The sequence below is a fragment of the Hippopotamus amphibius genome, chromosome 4, assembly GCF_030028045.1.
Source record: "Hippopotamus amphibius kiboko isolate mHipAmp2 chromosome 4, mHipAmp2.hap2, whole genome shotgun sequence".
In the NCBI taxonomy this organism is placed as follows: Eukaryota; Metazoa; Chordata; class Mammalia; order Artiodactyla; family Hippopotamidae; genus Hippopotamus; species Hippopotamus amphibius.
The window spans coordinates 20,410,386-20,434,071 of record NC_080189.1 but is presented as its reverse complement, the minus strand read 5'-3'; the positions used below and the strand labels follow the sequence as shown (position 1 = coordinate 20,434,071).

Below are 23,686 nucleotides of genomic sequence, written 5' to 3'. Positions count from 1 at the left end.
GCAGGCATGTTTACTGTCCAGAATAAAAGATTCAGTTTTCTAAGCTCAGGGTTCCTCTCCAGCAACTCAGAGTGTGCAGGCATCTATTTGGGTCCATCTTTCCAACGCCCACGGGACCTGGGGGCTAGAGGCTTGCTACAAAGACGCTGATGCTCGTGCTCCTTGCTGTGCTGTGACTAATAAAGTCCTTAGCTTCTGAGCCACCCAGGAGTTCTGTGACTTCTCCCAGCATCCATGAAACTGTGGCAGGCTAACTTGTTGGCTTCTCAGTGGGATAAAGTCTCAGACGCTTCATAGTTCTTGACATTAAGGAGGAGTAGAGTGAATGAGAGGTCAAATCTCATGCCCAGTGCCAAATGATCCAGTGTTGGGGGGTGATAGAATTTGAACCTTTGTCTCCAAAGTATGTCATTTCCATGACGTGGTAGAAAACTGCTACTGCCTTTACTGCCGTTACTGCTATTACTAGAGCAGTGACAGCCACCAGCTGCCACCAACCTTTGTGGGGTGCTAGCGATATGCCAGGCCTTGTGTGATTTAATCTAATTCTCATCTACAGCCCTATAAGGAAGGTATACTTATTATCTCCGTTGTATGGACAAGCAAAATGAGATACTGTGACCAAGGTCGTGTGGGCTGCAGCGGTGGGGCCGGGGTTCTAACCCAGGCAACTTGATTTCAGAGCAGCCCACACCTCTGTGGCAGTTAGGAGCGTCATCTGGAAACAGACTGACGTGGGTTTTGAACCTCTGTGCTGTCCCTTGCCCTGATTGTGTGAGGTGGGGCAAATTAATTTACCCTCTTAAAATCTCAGCTGCATCATGTGTAAAAAGGGAGAGGGAGGATAATAACAGGGCCCACTCCAGTGGGCTGTTCTGAGGACTAAACACACTTCCTATAAAATGCGCAGCCTCTCTAGGTATTGGCGCCTATTATCATCTCTGCCTTCCTTTTCTCTAATTAAAAAAAAAACAAAACTTGAATGGTTTTGTCCTCTCAGAGTTCTCTTATGTTAAGTATTTTTGACTAAAGGCAAAATGTCATTCAGCCCAGTTTACATCAAGAGGATGAATTTCACATGTGGGGCAAACATAGCACAGGCTATTTCCTTATGTAAATATTTTCTCTGAAAATGAAAATAGGAGCTAAAACCCCCTTCAGGCCCAATTTACTCTCTCATTGTCATCTTAGTACCCTGTTTTCTAAGTAACTCCTAATGCTGTGGTAACGTGTTACAGTGACAACTGATGCCCGAGAAGGTGTCCTCTCTCTCAGGCTGACATTTTCTTTGATGGTACTTCTACTAGTTAGTGTAAACAATGTGAAGTGCTTGGCATGTTTTCTTCCACAAATGGTGGTGGGAAGGAAATCGTGCAAAGCGTCATAAAGATGGCAAACGAATCCAGTGTAGCTTTGAAAAGTCTGTGGCCTTTTGCTGCGAAAAGGGGGAAATAATAGTTCAATAGCTAGGAATTCTTCCCTTTGGGACACTTGATAAATTGAAGGCATTTTCTGATTGCACTTTATTTTAGATTAATAGCCTGGAAGGTTTCAGATTTAAAGAGCAAAGTTATGTATCATAGAAACAGCAGGATGACATGCTTAGCCACCCTGTAGCCGAATACCGCAAATAGTATGGGTAGCTCTCTCTTTGAAACCAAATTCCCCCTAAGTTCTCTACTCTAACGTTCTTTATTAGTCAAATGCTTGTGTGGTGTTTCCCACCTGAAAGTGAGCTTGGAGGTAGTCTGCTGTAGGCTCACCGGTTGGCAGAGGAGGACACAGGATCTGGCATGGCCTGCCTTCAAGTCGTGGGGTTCCCAGTGTGCTGCCTTGAGCGTATCCTGTAGCCCTCACAAGCTTCGCCTGTTCCTTCATTCCATTTCTGTCCCTTCTGTCCCCCATTTCATGCTGGACCGCTTCTCACCCTGAACGAATTTACAAAATTCTTTTTGGAAGTTAGATTGAAGTCAGGGACTGGCCTGCTGAATCTCCCCCTAAATTGGAAGATAAGTTTTATATATTGTGTGACTCATGAATTAAGATCTTCAGCTCTAAATGACAGTTTGGAGAAGACCGTTGTACAGTAATTTGCTTGCAAAAATCTGAAAGGGGATACGTGATTGATTCACTGACGGACCATCTCTGAAAGCAGCTCTAATGATGGACTTATAATTGATTGCATCCATCATTGAGAGCCTAAACTACCCCCTCCCTAAATTAAAAAAGATAAATGAAATAAAGTATGCTGAATGTATCAGCTGACAAATCTGAGGGAATTTAATGAAACTAAATTACCGCAGCCAACAGATAAGAGAAAAAGGTTTCTTTGTTACTGATTATAACACTAAATTAAAAAAAAAATTATCCAAGAAGGATAATAGAGGAAACAAAGATCTGTGGCCCATGTATCAAACTAAGTTATTGAAAGATTTTTAATAAGTGTATCTATCTCATTGCCTGCTTATTGTTGATTCATATCAATCTTGTTAGTGCTGTTGGAAGAACAGTAAATGCAGGGACTGCCTTGTAGTATAGCTGAGGTTACTGCTGTTGTAATGGATTTTAGAATTACTCTGACCTTATTTCCAGGCCGCTGGGGGCTCTGTACCAAATTCAGGTCATTTGAATGAACTGTTTGGAAGGCGGTTCCTCAGTGTAGAAGCAGTTTTTTTTTTTTTTAATTAATTCTTTGGCTGCATTGGGTCTTCGTTGCTATGTGCAGGCTTTTCTCTAGTTACGATGAGCAGGGGCTACTCTTCATTGTGGTGCACGGGCTTCTCATTGTGGTGGCTTCTCTTGTTGCGGGGCAGGGGCTCTAGGCTCATGGGCTTGAATAGTTGCAGCACATGGACTCAGTAGTTCTGGCTCATGGGCTCTAGAGCACAGGCTCAGTAGCTGTGGCACACAAGCTTAGTTGCTTCGAGGCACGTGGGATCTTCCTGGGCCAGGGACTGAACCCGTGTCCCCTGCATTGGCAGGTGGATTCTTAACTACTGTGCCACCAGGGAAGCCCCTAGAAGCAGTTTTATAGTAAGTGCGTTTTTGGCTGTATATAAAAGACCGAGTGAAAGTGACTTCAGCAATGGATGTTATCTCCCCTAACAAGGAGTCCTGGGGTAAAGCAGCTGTGGGTTGTCTGCTTTAGTAGCCCAGTGACGTAATGGCAGTAGCTTGGCATTTCTCTTGGCCTTCACTTGCAGGATAATAACATGGCTAATATATGATTATCTTAGCTTTGTATAACAGTACCCATTGTTCGGAAAAGGGACCTGCTTCCTGTTAACCCTCTTTCAAGAAGACGACTCCTAGAAGTTCTTAGGTCTCACTGGCCAGACTTGTCACTGGTAAGGGGAATGCAAGTACTAGGATTCAGTCCAACAAATCGAGACCTGCCCAGGCTCTTGCAGAGTTCATGCTGCTCGTTCCCTGATTATGCCAAGGGGAAAAGTGAAGGGAAAGACTCCTAGGATGGACAACCAATAAAGCCACTTAGATAGGCTACTGGAATTTACTGTGCAGGCGGTTTCCTTTTTTTTTTTAGTAACTTGTTTCATTTCCTAGTCGGTGAGGTGACTGTGCTCTCATTGACTAATGCATCTTTCTTCTTCTTTTGGCTTTTAAGTTTGACTCAGCTTGGTATATTCTGTCTTTACCAGGACCCTGTCTACCAGTGATGATGTTGAAGACAGAGAAAACGAGAAGGGGCGTCTTGAAGAAGCCTATGAGAAGTGTGACCATGACCTGGATGAGTTGATCGTGCAGCACTACACAGAATTGACGACAGCCATTCGCACGTACCAGAGCATCACAGAGCGCATCACCAACTCCCGAAACAAAATAAAGCAGGTGAGCCTCCATCCCTGCAGCACCTGGTGATTGTTGCCTCTGCCATTAGTCCAGGTCTTGTAGCTTGGGGAGGAGCCCTGGTAGTGGTGATGGCCTTAACGAGTGATTCCTGCTGATGCTTTGCAGGAGTTTTGCAGATTTCTGGAAAGCCAGGACGGCAGGGGATCGCAGAGAGCTTCTGGTCTTGCCTCTTTCCTCCCCTCAGTCTGATCCGTGGTTTCTGCCGTTACTTTTCACGGCAGTGTGAAATGGCACAGAGGAGATGGCCTCAACCTGAGGAAGCCTAAAAGGGGAGCTATTTTCAGACTCTAGGGCCTTTTATTTTTAGAGGCTCTTGTTATATTAAATGTATTTAGTGTGCTCACGTCACACATGATATGTGTGTATTGCTGTAGCAGTTGAAAATTTGAAAAAAAAGTTTTGGTTTTGAGTATGTCACCCCATTTGAAGTTGATTGTGATTTCTCTGTAGCCATTGTACATTCTTGGTAGTTTCTGAGAAGGAAGTCTAACTCACAAATTATTTAAAAGAATGAAATATTTATGAATACTGAAATTCTTGAATATTATTTTTTAGTAGTGACAAGCATGTATTAATTTTTATTTTGTAATTATCTTTCATACTTTGGAGTTTTTTCTTTTTTCACTTTTTCTTTCTCCCGTCTCTCTTCCTCTCCTTTTCCCCTCTTTTTGATTCCTTTCTTCTTTCCTCCTTGCTTTCCTTCCTCTCCTTCCTTCCTCCCTCTCCCCCACTTCTTTCCTTCTGTGGTTGGTCTTTGAAAAACTTTTGGTTCCTGGGTGCCACATCTTTAGTTCCTAAAGGATAAAGTGGGTGCATAGGGGTATTTTTTAATATTTGGCCAAAGGATGAACTGATCAAAGAAAGGTTATGTACTGTCATATTATAGATACGTGGTTCTTCACTGTGTATTTTGAGGGCCACTCATTTAATACCTTGTATTACTGCTCTCTGATAAATAACAATTGCTACCACTTTCTGAGCACTGATTCCCTGCCAGGGAGAATTATGTCTGTTCCTCACTCAACAAATTTAGGGTTTGAACTCTCGTCTCCCTGCTCTGAGGTCCTTGATGCTGGTTTTCAGACACCTTTTACACAGTCGGCCCCCCACCCCCCCATTTCTTTGTAAATGAGATATTTTGCAGAACCCCAACATACCAGTAGCCTCTTGCTTGATATTGGGGTGAGAGATGTAGTGCCTCATGCTGGGTCCCTTCCTTAGTGCTCAGCAGCGGACCCTCAAGCACCTCTGTGGCCAGAGGGCTGCATAGACCATTTGAAGTGTGCTGCCCTGTGCTATTTGATTGGTTCGGGAGTTCTCTAGATGTACCTGCCCAGAGATGGCTGTGCGTACGGTCTCCTCACATTTTCTTGCCTGCCTTCTAGACCTTATATTATGATTTAGTAAGCAGGTACTTGAATGATTCTTCTAAGAAGGCTGTTACATATGAGTTTCAGCCTCAGAGTACAGTTCCTCAGTCAGTAGGCTCTTAGCCTTTTTTGAAGCAATGTGCTGACCTCCTTACATTTTAAAATTAACTGGGCATTTTCAAAAGGAATACTGTAATTCTTAGCCTTTACAAGTGGTGAGTTCATCCCAGGGATTTATCTGTGAAACTAGGTAAAGCTATAGATCAGTCGCTCTAGATTTAAAGTGAACTGTAGTCCATTTTGACCCAATATACTAAGCTCAAGAGGGGTCAGAAAATGAATGTATAGAGCTGCTGACCTTCTGGCTCTGTCTCAGGTAATCACAGTAAGGGTGAAGGACGTCTTGGTATTTGTGTTTTCTGATCAGTCTGCTTGGCTGGATGGACTTTGTCCTATTCTCAAGGGAGGCACTGCAGTGGTTTCTGCCTTGACTCCCTATCACTCTGAGTTGATAGCATCTTTGCCCAAACAAAGAGTGTTTGCTGGTTCTGAAAAAGTCTCGTCTTGATTATTTCACATTTGTTTTGGTGGCCACAGTCTTTGCACCATTCTCATTTTTAAGCGTGTTGGAGTTCTAAGCAAAAGGAAACAACAAAATTTTGTGTTTGTTATATCAGACAGTTGTCAAGAAAGTAAACGTCACATAACTGTGTTTTGAATTAGCTTCAAGATTGGCAAGAGAAAGAAGGGCTAAATCTCTTTTCAAGAAAGCCTTTCATAATTGATACATGGGGGAAGAAAAATTTGGGGGGAAAATGAAAGGGAATTTGTTTTCATTGTATAATTCGACAGTTTTGTACTATGAAAGTCCATTTTTTATCACCAGGGACGCACTGATGTTTCCTCACTAATTTTTACCTGTTATTTTTGTTTTTTAATTGCACTTTAGATTGTATACAAAATAAAGGTATATATATATTTTTAAAGTAAAAATGGGGATGATTCAATAATCATTGGATTACATTATTTCAGAGCCAAGCAAGAGGTCGAGAATGTGTGAATCTGAGTTGAAATTTTCTTTCTGCTCTCTGCCAAAAGAATGGAATGAGGAATCACTCAACAAATATTTGTTGAGTGCCAGCTATGTGCTGGTGTTGTTTTAGATACTGTAGTCTGTTTTAGATGTCCATTTAATGGAAAACACCAGTCCCCGTCCTCCTGGAGCTTACGTGCCAGTGGAAGAGACAGGAAAACAGATAGATGAGATTTACCGTCATTGATTTAGTCTCTGTATATTAAGTGTTTTGTGCTGAGCATTGCTCTAGGTGCTAGGGTACAGAAGTAAATAAAACAGACAAATTCCTGTCCTCGTGGAGTTTACATTCTAGTCAAGGAAGACAGGCTACAAATTAATAACAGGGTATAACAGATGGTAAGAAGTGCTGTGCTTAAAAAAAAAAGCAAGGAAGGAGAATAGGAAATTGCTGTTTTGAATAGGGTGGTCAGGGAAGGCTTCACTGAGGTTACACTCAAGCCAAGGGCTTTTAAATGGAACAGTGAGTGGTGTTTCTGAAGTTCATTCTTTCTAGGCACTTTCTACAAGACCATGGGGGAAAAAGTGGGTTGGACACGTGTTAGAAGGATACCCATGAAAATGCTTCTATGTAGATTTATTTTCACTGCAAAAAGAAATTATGATATTTTGTTCTTTTAGAACTAAGAGTAATGTTGATTGTTACATGAATTTTCATTTACCATCCCTTGCTCCTGGGGAACTTCACAGGATATTTCTGGTCTACAGTTTCAGTGAGGTGCTTGCACAATTGTTGTGCTTTATTGCAGATAATATGCACACTCAAAAACATTCCTCCCTTCCGCTTATCTTATCCTTGATCCAAGTTCAATGCTTTTCTGATTTTACCACTTAAAAGGCCTCCACCAGCGTCCTCCTCTATCACATGCTCCCCCCACGTGTTGTTCAGAGGCCCCAGTTCGTTTCCGTCTCTCTTGATCTTACTCAAGGTGGGACTGCAAAAATCTCTTAGTTCTCTGCTTTCTGTGTCATCTCACATATCCATTCACAATGACCTCTTGGGCCCGGTGTTCCTTATTTTCTCTTTTTCTAATAGTCTCTAATTAAAGTGACTTGTAGTTCTTGTTTAGTGAAACTGAAATTCTTGCTGTTTCTGAACAGATGATTTGGGGCAACTATGAAGTTACTAGAACAGAAGGAAACTTGTGTTTGAGGAAGGATTTCTTTAGTTGGGGTTTTTTTTTTTTTTTTTTTAATTTTATATATATTTTTGGCTGCGTTGGGTCTTCGTTGCTGTGCATGGGCTTTCTGTAGTTGTGGTGAGCAGAGGCTACTCCTCCTTGCAGTGCATGGGCTTCTCATTGCAGTGGCTTCTCTTGTTGTGGAGCATGGGCTCTAGGCGCACGGGCTTCAGTGGCTGCAGCATGCAGGCTCAGTAGTTGTGGCACACAGACCCTACAGCACAAGGGCTTCAGTAGTTGTGGCTCGTGGGCTCTAGAGCACAGGCTCAGTAATTGTGGCACACGGGCTTAGTTGCTCCACCGCATGTGGGATTGTCCCAGCGCAGGGATTGAACCCACATCCCCTGCACTGGCAAGCGGATTCTTAAGCACTGTGCCACCAGGGAAGTCCTTTTACTTGGGTTTTGATGTCATTGTTTGAAAAGCTTGACTCTTCATGGCTTTATTTAAGGAGGAAAAAGAGTAACAGAATTTTTCAATCTTAATTATTCTGATAAATTAGAATAGAATTAAAATGCTGTCACCACATTTCTAAAAGAATAGGCATTTGAGAAATAAATGTTTACATGGAATATGGTACCTTTCTTACATATAGATGCAATTATTCATTGATGGACATAGCCCTGTTTCTCCCCTCCCTATTTCAGAAATCAATATTTATTGAACTAGAGTTTACATACAGTATAATGCATTATTTTTAGAGTATAGTTAAGTGAGTTTTGGCAAATGTATATATCCTTGAATGTGTTTCCATCACCCAGAGAGTTCTCTCCTGCTTCTTTACAGATGATAACCCCCACCCTATCCTGCTCCAAACAAATACTGATTTTTAAAAAAAATTAATTTATTGGCTGTATTGGGTCTTCATTGCTGCATGTGGGCTTTCTCTGGTTGCGGTGAACAGGGGCTACGCTTCATTGTGGTGCGCGGGCTGCTTATTATGGTGACTTCTCTTGGTGCAGAGCACGGGCTGTACGCGTGTGGGCTTCAGTAGTTGCAGCACGAGTAGTTGTGGCTCGCGGACTCTAGAGTGCAGGCTCAGTAGTTGTGGTGTATAGGCTGAGTTGCTCCACAGCATGTGGAATCTTCCTGGCCCAGGGGTTAAACCGTGTCCCCTGCGTTGGCAGGCAGATGCTTAACCACTGCGCCACCAGGGAAGTCCCAAACAAATACTGATTTGAAATCTGTCACCATAGATGATGTATCTTGGCCTGTACTAGAACTTCACAGAGTATATGCTCCTTTGTGTCTGACTTCTTTTGCTCAGCGTAATGCTGAGATTCTTCACGTCTCTTCCCTTTCATTGCTGACTGGTATCCCCCCCACCGCCACCCCGAGTTTTAAAAGAACATTTCGTCATAACTGTGACCTTCTGATCAAAAAGCTGAGGCCTCAGGGCAATTTAGTATTAAAAATTCTGGTTGTTACGTCTGCAGCTTTGGTTGAACTGAGTTTAGGGAATAATTTTGGTGGTGTTCGTTTTCCACACAGCCTGGTGCTATCTCCCCTACCCCTAAACACACACACACACATTCTCCCTTCCTTTTTCATTTTTCCTCCATGGATCAATAGTAAGCAAGAATGAGGAGTGAGCTGATTCCATTGTATATATCTTGGTGTGAAACGCCATGGTCGTCTTTTTCCAATCAGAAGGGAGTTTGCCAAGCTTTACTGATACCATGTAAATTTCATCTCCCACTCTCTTGATCAAGAGCCTAGTTGGGTGTTGTATGACATAAAAGTTATTTTTAACTGTTTCCATAGTAACCATTACACACAGAGGAAAAAGCTGAGACATACAGAACCAAGGTGATATGAGTAGAATATCAGAAATTAGATTCTAATAGATTTTAACTACAATTTAAAATAGAATGGGTTTAATACCTAGAATTCTTAACCCAGGGACCAAGAACTCCTAGAGGATATAGGAATGGCCTTGAAAAACATGTTCAAAAAATCAAAGAAAACCACAAATGCTAATAAAAACCAGCACTCTCCTACCTCATCCTTCCATACTAATTCCAACACTTCAGAGGTATGGAATTTTACTCTTAGTGTTTTTTTTTTGTTTGTTTTTTTTTCTTCAGTTATTTGTATGTCTGTATTTCTAAATAATATGCTTATACAGCTTTTTTGGATTTTTCTATTTTAGACATTGTATGTGAGCTTCCAGTTACGGTCCCTCCCTCCCTCTTTCCCCCACCCCACCTCATCTTCTTCCCCCATCATCTTTATATAGCTGTGTCCTAATTTTTGGTTTATTAGCTCGTGCTTATTTTATTATAATGATGTAAATATTTACATCTAAACCATCCAGCATGCTATTTTTGCTTGTGCAGTTTTGTTGTTGTTTCCCTTGGAGTTGATGGTTGCAAAATCCCCTTGCCTGTGTGCTGCACAGGTTTCCCCCTTTCCTGGATCCTGTGTTTCTTCTCTTGTTTTTCTCTTAAATTGATGGAATACATTCTTCAGTAGTTTGCTGAGATATGGTGCATATGAGGCTCTCTTTTTTGAGAGCTTGCATGTCTGAAAATGTCTTTATTTTGTCCTCACACTTGATTGATAGTTTTTCTGGGAAATAATTCTCTGTTAGGATTTTGAAGATATATTATTCCTCTGTCTTGTAGCTTTTAGTGTTGCTGTTGAGATGCATTCTGATTCACAATCCTTCGTATAGCTTTTTTCCCCTCCTTTGAAAGCTTTTAGGATTGTCTGTATATCCTTGTATTCTTACAAGTCAGGATAATGTGTCCTGGCTTGGGTCTTTTTTCACTCCATTGTCTTGAACACTTGGTGTGCCTTTTTAATCTGAAAATTCATATCTTTTTCTCTGGAACGTTTTCTTTTTTCTTTAAATTAAAAAAAATTTATTGGCTGCATTGGGTCTTTGTTGCTGCACGCGGGCTTTCTCTTGTTGTGGCAAGTGGGGGCTACTCCTTGTTGTGGTATGCGGGCTTATTCTGGTGGCTTCTCTTGTTGCAGAGCACGGGCTCTAGGCATGTGGGCTTCAGTAGTTGTGGCATGTGGGCTCAGTAGTTGTAGTTCACAGGCTCCAGAGCACAGGCTCAGTAGTTGCAGCACACGGGCTTAGTTGCTCCACAGCATGTAAGATCTTCCTGGACCAGGGCTCAAAGCCACGTCCTCTGCATTGGCAGGTGGATTCTTAACCACTGCACCACTAGAGAAACCTGTGACATTTTCTTTTATTACTTTATTAATATTTTTCCCTCCACTTTTTCTCATTTTTCCTCCCCTGGCATTCTCATCTGGACCTCTTGGTTCAATCACCCCATTTTCTTCTATCTCCTATTTTCCTTTCTTTGTTTTTTGTGCCTTACTCTTTGGAGATTTCAAGAGTCTATTCTAACCTTTGTATTAGTTTTTTTTTTCCTTCTATCATATTTTTAATTTCCAAGAGCTATGTTCTCATTCTCTGAATTTTTTATAGCATCCTATTCTTGTTTCATTGATATATCTTTTTCCCCAAGGGATATTATGGCTTTTTAAAATTTCTTTTTTCCTGCTTAGTTTCTGTTCCCCTACTCCCCTCAGAACTTTTTTCTTTGTTGTGATGCCTGTCTTTCCGTATTACCGGCTTTTCCTGACGGTGTGGTGATCCTTGGCTAACTGGGCAGAGGAGGGAGGTGTACTACAAAGCTGACAAGAAGCTCAGAGGATGTGGTGGGGCTCGTCTAGCGATGATTGGGTAGGCTCCCAGCAGTTTCCGTGGTGAAACCTCAAAATCACTATCGATAGGTCTTTTCACTTGGTTGTTTTTCCCAGGGGAAAGCCATCAGTTTCCTGTGTTGGGGCTCAGAGTCAAGCTGAGTGTTACTGGAGCCAACCCAGGAAGGAGGCTGAGGGTCCAGAGAGGCTGAGGACCTCACTTGTCAATGGGTCCGCTTTGACTTCATCCTCCTGTTTGCCGTCCAGTGCCTCATACCCTCCTCTCAGCTGTGTGGTATTTCCTGGTCCAGATTCTTTCTAATTCAGTTTCTTCAGATTGTAAACCTCCTACTTGGCCAGTGTTGGGGTCAGGAATTACATGTCTGTGTGGTTTGATAAGGATGTTCAGTGGGAGCTCAGAATACTTAGTTTTAACCCTGAACGCTTGCCTTCAATATTCTTGGTGCCTCCTTTTCAGTGTTAGCAGACCCCACTTGATCCCATCCATCTTCTCACCAGCTTCCAAGGGTTTCTTGCTGTCCTTGCTGTTTCCTCCTCTCTGTTCCCTCTTGATATTTTATGCTAAAAAGAAATAAAATTATTTTGCTGTCTCTTTGGGATTGCAGGAAGGAGTAGAGGTAATTAGAACCTTCAACAGATTGTCAAAGGGGTCTATAACTCCCCCAAAAGCTAACAGTCATTCTTCTATACTAATCAAGAGAGATTACAAAATCCCCTTATTCAGGGCTCTTTTTACATTGGAGAGTTTGATAAAAGTAAGGATTTAGAGATTAGATGCTGTCTTAAGGTACCTTCTAATTTTAGCATTAAATCTTCATATTTTCCATGTTTGCTGGAAAAAATGTTGAAATTTAGTTTTATAATCACCAAAAAATTAACCTCAGTGAGTCTGTGCACCACCACACCAAGTATTGTAGAAGACGACAGACTTTTAATTGTTAAAAACACGATAGACTTTCTAGGGTGATGGGACTGTCGTATATGTTGATGAAGGTTTGGATTATGCAGGCATGTATGCATTTGCTAAAACTCAAGTGATACACTTACATGCATAAATTTTACCTCAAACAGAAAACAAAACCAAAACAAAAATGAAATTTTAATTTAAATAAAAATACATGGAAAGGAGTGTCAAAAGTATATGAAAGTGGTTCTTTGAGCTGTGAAAGGTCATGATTCTTTTTATTTTTTCATGCTATAAAAATCAAATTTTTAATTAGGGTAGAAAATGGAAATACACTTACCATGTACATTGTGACTGCCCCTCCCTGCTCCCCTTCTCCTCCTATGTTGTCAGGCTGTGCCTGTGCTGGTCACCAAACTGTGCAGATCTATGAGAATGCCTGCAGTTGTCTATTTAATATCTAAAAATCAGAATACATGGCAAAAAATTCTTGGTATGTTTTAATTTCCTTTATTTCATGATTGTCTCTGGATATGTCTACTCTTTTCCAGAAACAGGGCTTTCTTTCGTTTTAGTCAGTTGAGACGAACATGCAGTTCTTGGTTATAAACTTGAGCTAAAGTTCTAGACCTAGAAGGGTGGACCAAGTGACCTATCCGCTGAATAGGAAATATGCCAGGAAGAATGGGGAAGGAATGACAGCCTGGACTCTCAAATCAGTCATTCCCTCCTAGATCTGTTAACTTCACTGTGGACCTTCATGTTCTCAGAGGATATGCTTTATATCCTGAGTAGTTTTCTCATTTCACAGGAGAGAAAATAGAGAGAAGTAGAGACCTGAGCAAGTGAGTCTGTGACATAACCAGGTTTAGATTTTTGCAGGCTAATTAACCACAGGGGAACGAGTGGCGGTGAGAACTAGGAGCTGGTACTTATAGCAGTGATGGTGAAGAATACCAACCACATTGTGGGTTTAGGCTGGCAAGACTGTGCACTGACCCAAGATTGAAACTGTTCTATTGCAGGTAAAAGAGAATCTGCTTTCATGCAAGATGCTGTTGCACTGCAAGCGAGATGAGCTTCGGAAATTGTGGATTGAAGGAATTGAACATAAGCACGTGCTGAACCTGCTGGATGAAATCGAGAATATCAAGCAGGTGCCACAAAAGCTGGAACAGTGCATGGCCAGCAAGCACTATCTCAGTGCCACCGACATGCTGGTAAGAGCGCAGCCTGTGCTCCTGGGCATCTGTGCTAAGATAAGAGTGCTGCCTTCTGTTCTCTGTGAGTTCTGTCCTGTGTGAAGCACATGACAAATTGCCCTCTTGGGATTCAGGAGCCCCTGCGGGTGAAACCTGCCTGGTTCTCTTCCCAACTGCAGTGTTTGCAATGATAGGTGATTGTTATTTACCTTGTCTGCCTTTGGAACAATGGCAAGAAGTAGAATGGTAAGCAACCCGTACTTAAGTCACATTGGAATGGTAACGAGAGGTGTTTGTTTTAGCTTAAGAGGAGGATAGCTAATGAATCCCCTTCTGAAGAATGAAATCTGCATGAGAGAGAACTTTAGGAGATGCATAAACTTGATGTTCTACAGATTCTGTGAAGGACTTTTTACGTTAGGGCTTTGGTGGTTTTTTTCCTTTAAGTTGATGAGAAAGAAAATAATTTGGGGGGAATAATCCTGGAAGTAACCTTGTCCAGCAGGAGTACTGCACAGCCTAGCCTTTAGCCTGTATCTTCGTCCATTCTGCTACTTTTTGAATTAGAATTGAAAATTCAGAGAAGGTTGCAGCTGGTGGTACATGTGGCTGAGCGTCAAGATAGTGAATAGAAAAATAAAAATACACATCTTGCTCCCTAAAAATGCTAGCTTTGCCAGGGCCTGTGGTTGTTAGCGAGGACTGCTCATTCCACCTCCTCCTTCCACACAAACTTCCCCACTTCCTTCTCACAGTTGTCTGGCGGCTACGGAAACTCTCAGGAGCAGATGGACTGTATTTGGATTTTCTTTTCCACAACAGGGCAAAGTCCCTTACCTTTGTTTCAACAAATTAGATCGGCTGTAACACTGGGGGGAAAAAAACTGAGAGGAATTAGTGGGAGAAAAACAGGTTAAATCCTCTAAGTGATTCCAATTCATTCAGACTTTCAAGAAGAGTTTTGCTCTAAGTCCATCATAAGAAGCTTTAAAGGAAATTTGTTAACCAAGAGATGAGGTGTGCCCTGATATTCTCTCCTATTTTAAAACCTGGTTGTGTGATAGTGAGTAGTCCATTTCCACAGTGGAAGGAGATTAATAATGGTCTTTTCGTTGGAGTGGCAAAATAATTGGTTATTTTCAGTATCTTTATAGTGACCTTAATAATGTGCTATATGGTGTCCGACAAAAAAATAAGTCACCTCTCAGCTTTACTGTAGCTGTGTGTTAGGAAGGCATGTATGTGCTAAATATTCAAGATTCAGCGATCAGAATAGATAAGCTTATATATATATGTGTGTAGCATATACATATCTATTTGAATCATGATTTTTTGTAGTGGACCTGCTTTTAAGTAACTACCATATATTAAAAATAGGTTGTTATAATTTATTTTGGTATTTTGTTCATTTTAGGATTTCAGATTTTAGGATTAGCCTTTATTCCTTAAGGGTTAATTTATTTAAGAGCTAAGTAATAATGAATACTGTCTTTTTTTTTTTTTTTTTGACTTAAGGACCTCATTAAATACTTCTATAAATTCTTGGTTGTAAGTTACAGAAATTCAGCTCTAGCTAGCTTAGGTAGAAGAATTGCTTTACTCATGTAACCAATCTGCTAAAAAACAGAAGTATATGTGCAGTGCCATCTGTATGTTCTTTCTGCATCTGTTTTTCATTGTTTTACTGTAGACTTTCTTCCATGTACGGGTGGGGTTTGGGTGTTTGGGGAAAAGAAGGGTTGTGAGCTGTATCTTACATCTTTCCAGCTTTGCAGAGATAATAGTCTTCTAATTCAAAAATATAGGGGTAGGATCTAGACTGTGCAGCTTGGATACTATGATTGTCAGTTCTAACTAAAACTGTGTGGTTGGGGGGAGTGGGGTGTCTGGGGAGTTGGGTGGGAAGGAAGGGCAGTCACCTCTAGAAAGAGTACGTGTGAGAGAGGCATTTCCCAGAAGTTGCTCTTTTTCTGTTCGTAGTTCTTCATGTATTCTGGATACTTATCCTTTGTCTGTTAGATGGACTGTAAATATCTTTTTGTTTATGGTGTCTTTTATTAAAAAGACATTTTAAAATTTAATTCAATAATGTTTTTCATTCTTTATTTCCTTTTGTTATGTCACTTTTATTTTGAGAAGTTCTTTTTTATCCCACTGTCATAAAGAGAATCTCTTATATCATTGTCTTTAATCCATTCAAAATGTATTATTGTATATGTTATGAACTAGGGATATAATTTTACCTTCTGTATAGTCACTTGGCTCAGATCATTTATTGAATTCATTCCCTACTGATTTATAATTCCATCTTGGTCACATACCAAGTTTTCACATGTGTATGGGTTTGCTTCTGAGGTCTTTATTTTGTTCAGTTGGTCTTGTCTGTATCTGCACCAAAATCATGCAGTTTTAATTACTATAATTTTATAATGTATCTTGATAGCAGGTGAAGACATGCCCCCACTTGGCTATTCAGAGCTGTGTGCTATTCTTGGCTTTTTACTCTTCCATATGAATTTTGGTATCAACTTGTCAAATTCCATGAAAAGCGTTGATGGGATTTTGATTAAATTTAGGAGAATTTCATCTTTGTAGCATGGTCTTTCAGTGAACAGGATATCTCTCATCTATTGAAGTCTTAATTTATGTCCTTTATAATAATGCTTAGTAATGTATTCCTTAGAGATAGTACATGTATCTGTTAGTTTTCCTTCTGGCTATCAGCTTCTGGTTGCTTTTCAAAATAGTGGCTCTTTATTATAATTTCTAGTTATTTGTTGCTGATGTATAGGGATGTGATAGATTTCTTTTTTTTTTTTTTATGAATCATAAATTTCCTTGAACCTAATCCTTATCCTGCCTGCTTGGAAAATGATGATTTAGTCTTTAAGACTTGGCTCAAATTTCATCAAGTTTCTGAGCGTCCCAGGTAATTAGATGCTTCTCTCTCTCTCTCTCTCTCTTTTTTTTTAAAGGAATTATTATGTATTTTTATTGTGGTAAGAATACTTAACATGAGTAGATGCTTTTCTTTGTTTCCATAAGTTGCGTGTATTTTGCTGATATATAATTGCTTTTGTTTGTATGGTAGGTCATTGAGGGCAGGGACTATATCCTACCTATTTTTGTCTACCCTGTACTTAGCATAATGCACTTCACATAGAGTTCACCGATGATTAGCCAAATGGGTAACTCTGTGGAAGACTTTCATACCACTAAACAGAGAAAAGGGCACTTCCTCTCTAGGAGCTCTGGTCTGATATTTTTCTCCTCTGGTTTGGGGTTTTTGTTGCATTTTTGTGTGTTTTTTTAATGGCAGTGTTCTCTTGTTTCTAACCTTTCCTTTCTGCAATGTTTAAATGAACAACAAAAACAATAATAATAGCTAATATGTATTGAGCCCTCTCTATGTGCTGGTGCCATTTTAAGTCTGTTACATTTGTTAACACTTTGAATTCTCACAACAGCCCTATGAGAGAGGTTTCTGATATCCTCCCCATTTTCTAGATGAGGTAGTTGCTTTGCATTACCTGGGGGTTTAGCATACCGTAATATACAGTGAAGATCTCATGGAGGTAGGATTTAAGATGTCCTCAAAAGATTGGAAATACTCTTCAGTTTGGCCTTTTGGTATATGAATAAATAGTAAGGTCTATAATTGCTCTTTTATTGGACTTCATATGAGAAAATAATCACATTTCCGTTCCCCATGGTTGTGTGCTATTAGAAGTAAAATCTACGTAAGGCATCTCAAGGGTCCAAATGGAAATCTTTGCTACAAGACATCAGAGGAAAGTGAAGACAGAACAATCTAGTCTTTCAAAACCCTCTGATTTGCTTGGATCTTTTTATCAAAAGATTTTGCATTTCCATTTCCAGGCAGGTGCAGATGCCCAGTCATTTAATCCCTACTCAGGTTAATAAATCCAGAGTAAATAAATCAGCGGGGACCCATGACCCTTGTCAGCTCCTGCAATTCCTACTTCACCACCGGCCTGGGCTGATAGCTATAGACTTGGCTTCTAGATGGGATATTTATTTCTTTTGATATGATAACCTGAGTATTGCATAAAATAATTAAATTGTCATGACAGGGGATGTCTGCAAATAGGCATGGCCTTTTGTTTTCTCCTTCAAGGTAAACAGCTGCTGTTAGCTTATGAAAAGCTAAAAGTGATCCAACAAGAAGCCTGTATCTGTCACTTTGAAATCAGAGACTTGATTAATATTGTAGCCTGTAGCTTTGTGATATGTATGGTTTAAATTAGACCTCTGCAGTCATTGTGCTGGGTTGATGCAAGCACATTAATGACATAATTTCTGGTTGCTGCATCACATTTCTGCAGTCTGTCCTTTGTATTCCACTCACATTAATTGAAGTGATTTTGCCAGTGAAGCGTGTTTCAAACCTCTGCATTTAAATTGAAATTTTAATTCCCTTATTGTCTTGAAAAGACGGCTGAAGATGCCTTGTTACAGGTTTCATTATCACTCAAAATACTCCAGCTGCTGGTTCTAATGTACAATGACTGATTAATTCTGGGAAGAATTATTAATATAAGAAGAACAGCAGCTTCTTCGCAGTGGCCTGAGCTAACCAGGAAGGTATTTCATGCTAGTTAATATTTTTACGAACTATTTTTTTAAGGAGAATTTTGTGTGGAAGTCTGCATCAAACTGGAATTGCACAGGTGAGCTTTGAAAACCACTTACACAAGTTCTGATTTATCAACACATAGAAGTCAATTCATAATTGCATTCAGTCAGTGGAAACCAAGACAGTGTGAGTAGTTTTGAAGCACTTTAGCTGACAGTCACAAGGCTTGCAACTAAAATAATTTTTTCATTTCTAAGGCTTCCTGAGATTGTAGAGATGTTGCATGTCTCTGGATCATTTTGTCTTTTTTTTATTTATATACCTTTTTAAAAAGAATCCATAACTGTAGAGTCAGATAAGGATTATTATGATAATTATAATAACATATTCATGTTGGCTGCCTTCTTCCCAGAGGATCCCAGAGTGCTTTGCTGAGAGAATGGTATGGTGGAATTATTTCGCTTATCCATGAAAACGTGGCCACATCTGGGGTAAAGAGAGTAAAACAGCTATTTAATTGCATAGTTTTCTAAGATCCTATAATAAAAATAAGTATATGTGTAATATTTTTAGTTTACCAGATCTTTTGCAATTGTTGGACAACATTCAAGGCTGTGAATGTCAGCGTGGGGGTCAGGTGGATCTGTGCTTGAATCCCAGCTTTGACTTTCACTCGCTGGATGACTTGGAGCTAATTATTTCATTTGTGCTGAAAGTTGGAGTTGAGAATAATTGTATGTCCTCAGGGTTGTTGAAGGGATTAAGTGAAATATTAAGCTATGTAGGTAAAGTTCACACAGTATACATAGTAAGACCTTAGAAATGTTATTTAGAATTGATTTATGTTTACTGATACTGTAAGAAAGGATGTGGTGATTGCTGCCATGTTATACACTCAGAAACCTGTCTGAGGCGGACTTGTTTTGAGCTGGTAAGAGTTGAATGAGGGCTGGCAGGTTAGGCATTTTTGATTCCTTTTCTTCTTGCCCTGAATGAAAGAGCACTCCACCTTTTATATGGTCAAGGAATTCCTGCAAGCAGAGATAGGATTCTTCTCGGAAAACAAGTCTAGTCTGCTCTAACACGTGCACAGATGAACGATCAAGACCCCAGAGTTCTAGGCCATATTTTCAGGATTTGGCATGAACAAATTTCAGATTCTGTGTCATCAGGCACCTCTTCAGCCTACATGAAGTATATGTTCAATGGGTATCCATTGACTGTCCAATTATAAGCAGTGTAATTTGTTGGTAGACTATCCAAGATCAGTTTGTTTGCAAAATCTAGTCTTAGGTGACTAGATGTATTGATCTGTTGGGTATTATAATCAGATATAAACCAGTTCACTGTCAGAGGGTGCTTATCAAAAATGTTGATTTTTAGTATTAGAGTCATTGATGTTAAGCTGTTCTGTCATTGCTTAGATGGCAGGACCAGTGGACCAATGGGGTTGGTCCTATTGGTGCCAGTAAAACTGTGTCATTAGCAAAGAGACAAATTCCTCATTTCTCATATTATGGTCAGGCAAGGGGTGATCATGCATCCTCTGATTCATGTAGATGTAAGAAAAAAGGGGCCAAAATGCATGTCCCTTTCATCTGGCTTGAAAGCTTCTGAGATGTCACAGGGCTGTTTTTTCCTATTCTGACCCCGGGAATAGTATTGAGGTGAAAGCCCTGTGAATATCAGGAGCCCAAACATTCTAGTGAACTTGTTGCATCTAACCTGAAAGTGGTTCAATGACTGCAAAATGTTTCAATATTCCATATAGATTTCTCTACAACATGATAAAATGTATCAGTGATCAATAATGAAACAGCCACCGTTAAAGCCCATCTGTTCCTAGTGTAGAATATCGATCTGAAAGACTGATGCCCGTATTCTATATTGCAAAGAATTTGGCACATATTTTGACAGACGGACAAATGAATGTGATGTTGGCATCGTTGATAACTTGCGTTGTCGGTATATGGATTTGTGAAGGTGGCCTTAATCTTGAAGGAGCTTACATGCTAGTGGGAAGAGGCAGACGATGAGGAAATAAACAGCATCTCATATCATGATCAGTACGACAGGAGTTCCAGGAATATGACGGCTAGGAGTGGGGTAGTATGGTTTGCTATTTTAATTGTCTGGTCAGCCGTAGCTGCTTTCAGCTGCATTTGGGAACCCTGAATTTCCTCAAACACCTACATCTGATTTTCTTGGCAAAAAAGATGAAGGAAAAGCTGAAAATAAAGTTAGTAAATGAGTAACTTCGGTTTTTGGATCCCAAATTTAGTAAGTAGCTTAAGTGTGGCAGCATTATATTTCTCCTAGAGAGTAAAAGTACAGGGCTCTGTAGTAACTTTTTCTTGCCGCTCATTGCCCTTTTAATTTATGTTTGTTTTCAACAGCTGGGGTTTTTAAAAGCCACACTGTTTGATAGGCACTGGGTCATTGTAATAGCTTTCCTTCTCTTTTAGTTTGCTCTTTTTATCTGCTCTTCATTTGTCTCTTTTGTTTTAAAGCAAATAGAAATTCTATTTTATTTCACTAAACGTCATAAGGTTCAGCAGTTTTCAGCTGGCTCATTTGGCTGTAGGGCAGTGATTCCCAAACTCTGCACGTTAGGGAATCCTTCAAGAATCCTAAAGCCCAGGTTGCACCCTGGACTGATGACCTTGAGATCTCTAGGGGTGGGACACTAGCTTTGGTAATTGTTGGCATCCTCGAGGGGATTCCAACGTTCAGACAGGTTTGGAACCAGTGATGCAGGGTATAACCTATGCTATGCAATAGACCAAAACTAATAGCCCTTGACTTCATTTAGCATTAGCTCTAAGTAGTAGTTAGAAATGAAATATTTGCATAAGACAGACATCATATGGCAATATTCACATTTATGTAGAAATGTTATAGGCTGACTTAAAGTTGCTTTGTTGCTGTTCCTCTAGTGTGGTTTTTGGATAGAGCTGATGAGTGTTTCACTCTTACTCTGATTTTATAGCCGGATTATTTGGTCAATATGAGTTCTGAATGGCTAAATGAGATGCTCTCCAGGTTTGAGCTGACTTGGAACTCTTTAGAGCTGTCATCTTGGTGCTCTGATTTCTGCATCTTTACTGTGCATTCTTATCTGACTTACTGCTGGGATTGAGTGGATTGAAATTGTCAGTAAATAAACTTATTGCCCCAAGTGGTGGCTAGGTATAGCAAAACCAAAATGGATTGAAAAGCCAGACGTTCTTAATTCTAGTCCTGACCCAGCAACTCACCAGTTCTGCAAGGTTAGACAAATGCATTTCGTTCTCTTTGTTTTTCAGTATCCTCTTCTGTAGAGTGGATATAGAGATACTTTACCCTGTCTACATTATAGAATGGTTGTGAGAATAAAAATGACATTTTGTACAGGTAAAGTGCTTTGTGAAGTAGAAGGCAGTGTATAGATTTACACTGGCAGAGGTAGCATCGTGGTTACCATTGTCACACGGGGACAGGTGAAAAGAAAAAGTGCTGGTCTGGGGCCTGTGACCTTGAGCAGCATTTCTGTCCTGGGTATCATCACTAATGGTAATCAGATTAACTGTATGTGCAGTGCTTACATTTACATACTTCAGGTCTGTAGGAGGAATGGTCTCTGTCAAGAATAATACAAGTCCTTTGCTGACATCGTCCTTGTTATTTCTGGTTTCAGCCTCAGAAATGGATTTGCTTGAACAGGATTTAGATCGGTCAGTCTGTGGCCAGGTGGGGATCCGAATATATGTGCAGATGGCAGCAGGTGGCAAAGCCTGTTGTTGCTGGGAGCCTTTCTCAACCTGATGGTGGCCTGAGAATGCTGATCAGTGGTTTTCGCTTGGCTTTGACGAGATATGAGGAGCTTGCTAAGGAAGTTTATTTTCTCTGAGATTCATCCCAATACTAATTACTTGTGGTTGCCTAGCTTTTAAAATGAAAAAAAGCCATATTCCTCTCACATTCTTTTGTGGGATTTTAATAGTTCACGTTAGTAAAGAGCTGTAGAAATGCTGAACATTCTAATGGATTTGAGGCTCTTGCAGAATGTGGGTGAAATTGTCTTAAGTGATTAGAAGTGATTCTCAGAGACCTCCTTTGCCAACTCCTAAGAGGAGAGTGTTCTGTAGCTTTTCCTTATCCCCAGACAACAAATAAGATGACAAAGGTAAGTGACTTTGGGATATTTGTTAAATGAGACTGTCTTTCCTAGTGGTCTCTTCTTTCTTTTTTTAAAAAAAAATTTATTTATTTTATTGGCTGTGTTGGGTCTTTTTTGCTGTGCGCGGGCTTTCTTTTTAGTTGCAGTTAGTGGGGGCTACTCTTCATTGTGGTGTGTGGGCTTCTCATTGCCATGGCTTCTCTTGTTGCGGAGCACAGGCTCTAGGCATGTGGCCTTCAGTAGTTGTAGCACATGGGCTCAATAGTTGTGGCTCACGGGCTCTAAAGCGCAGGCTCAGTAGTTGGGTTTAGTTGCTCCGCGGCACGTGGGATCTTCCTGGAGCAGGGATTGAACCCATGTCCCCTGCATTGGCAGGCGGATTCTCAACCTCTGCGCCACCTAGGAAGCCCCTAGTGGTCTCTTCTCTTGTATTTAAGACTAGAAGCCTAGGTTTTGATGCTCTCTTTATGGTGCACTGATGGTGAAACCAAGTGAGGCCCTGTGGGGCTTCCGGGTGTGGAGGCCCTTTTGTCCCCCCAGTTGCTGATCAAGGGAGGAGCAGCCAAGAAACCATTCTGAGGCCAGATTAAAGGGACCAGAGAAGCTCATCGAGATTAGGAGACCAACCACCTGAGATTAAGGGAGTGCAAGCCCTGCTCACATCCTCATCTTGTCAAGAGAACCCACCTTTGAAGCATTGTTGTAAAACCCTCATCAAATCCTCTAGGATTGGGACACACAGGCAGGAGCCCAGTGTGTCCCCCTTTGTCTGGCAAAGTAATAAAGCTATCCTTTTCTACTTCACCCAAAACTCTTTTCGAGATTTGATTCAGCACTGGTGTACAGAGGGGCGAGCTTCCCAGAACAATGGGAACTGAGAATTGAAGGGATCATAAGATTAGGAACAAAGAAGGATTATTTTCATAAGCTTTTCCATAAGCAATTACAATTCTTATCTTATATGGTGTTAGGTATAGTTTAATTTCATCAGGAAAGTGATTGTGAACAGAGCTGTTATAAGTCCATTTAGAACAAAATAAGGCTCTTAATTTGGCATTATGTATCAGAAGCCCTAAATAACTTTGGACTTGGGATTCTACTTCTTGAATGCGATGTTAAGGAAAGAATTAAGAATTCTAATCATGAAGTATTCAAAAATATGTATACAAGAATAATTATCACAGTAAGGTTGATGGAAGTAAAAAAATTAGCGATTACCTAAGTATAGGGAGTTGGTTTAAGTCTTTTACGGAATATTCATATTATGGACTAGCATGAAAATACTAAAAATCATGTTTAGTGATGGGCAGATATTCCCAAACTACTGCCAAATGAAAAAAGCATATTGAAAAGTAACACTATTTTTTGTAAAAACTGTGTGTGGAAAAATGATTAGAAGGAGTCAGGTTAAAATGTATTATTTTATCCGATTAGTAAAAATATGGACTTTTTTCCCTTTGTCATTTTTTTGCAAGTTTTCTTCATTATGCATTTATTACTTTTGTAATTTGTAAGAAAAATAAAGGTTAAGACAAATACATTTTGGGGCCTCACCATTTTTTTTTTTTAAATCTGCTAAATTGGAGTGGGGCCTTAGTCTTAACTTTTAAAGGCCCCTTAAAA

At 40.2% G+C, this 23,686-nt stretch overlaps 1 protein-coding gene across 4 annotated transcripts in view; it reads left to right on the top strand.

The window, feature by feature from the left end:
- Positions 1–23,686, top strand: part of EXOC4 (exocyst complex component 4) — a 752,882-nt gene that overhangs the window by 19,393 nt on the left and 709,803 nt on the right. For all 4 annotated transcript variants that reach the window (XR_009053126.1, XM_057730962.1, XM_057730963.1 and 1 more), the window contains exons 2-3: positions 3,660–3,849; positions 13,131–13,325. Coding sequence is in view for 3 of the 4 variants with exons in the window: in XM_057730962.1 (XP_057586945.1) it covers positions 3,660–3,849; positions 13,131–13,325 (385 nt within the window). In the remaining variant the exon portion in view is untranslated. The remainder of the gene's footprint in view (positions 1–3,659; positions 3,850–13,130; positions 13,326–23,686) is intronic.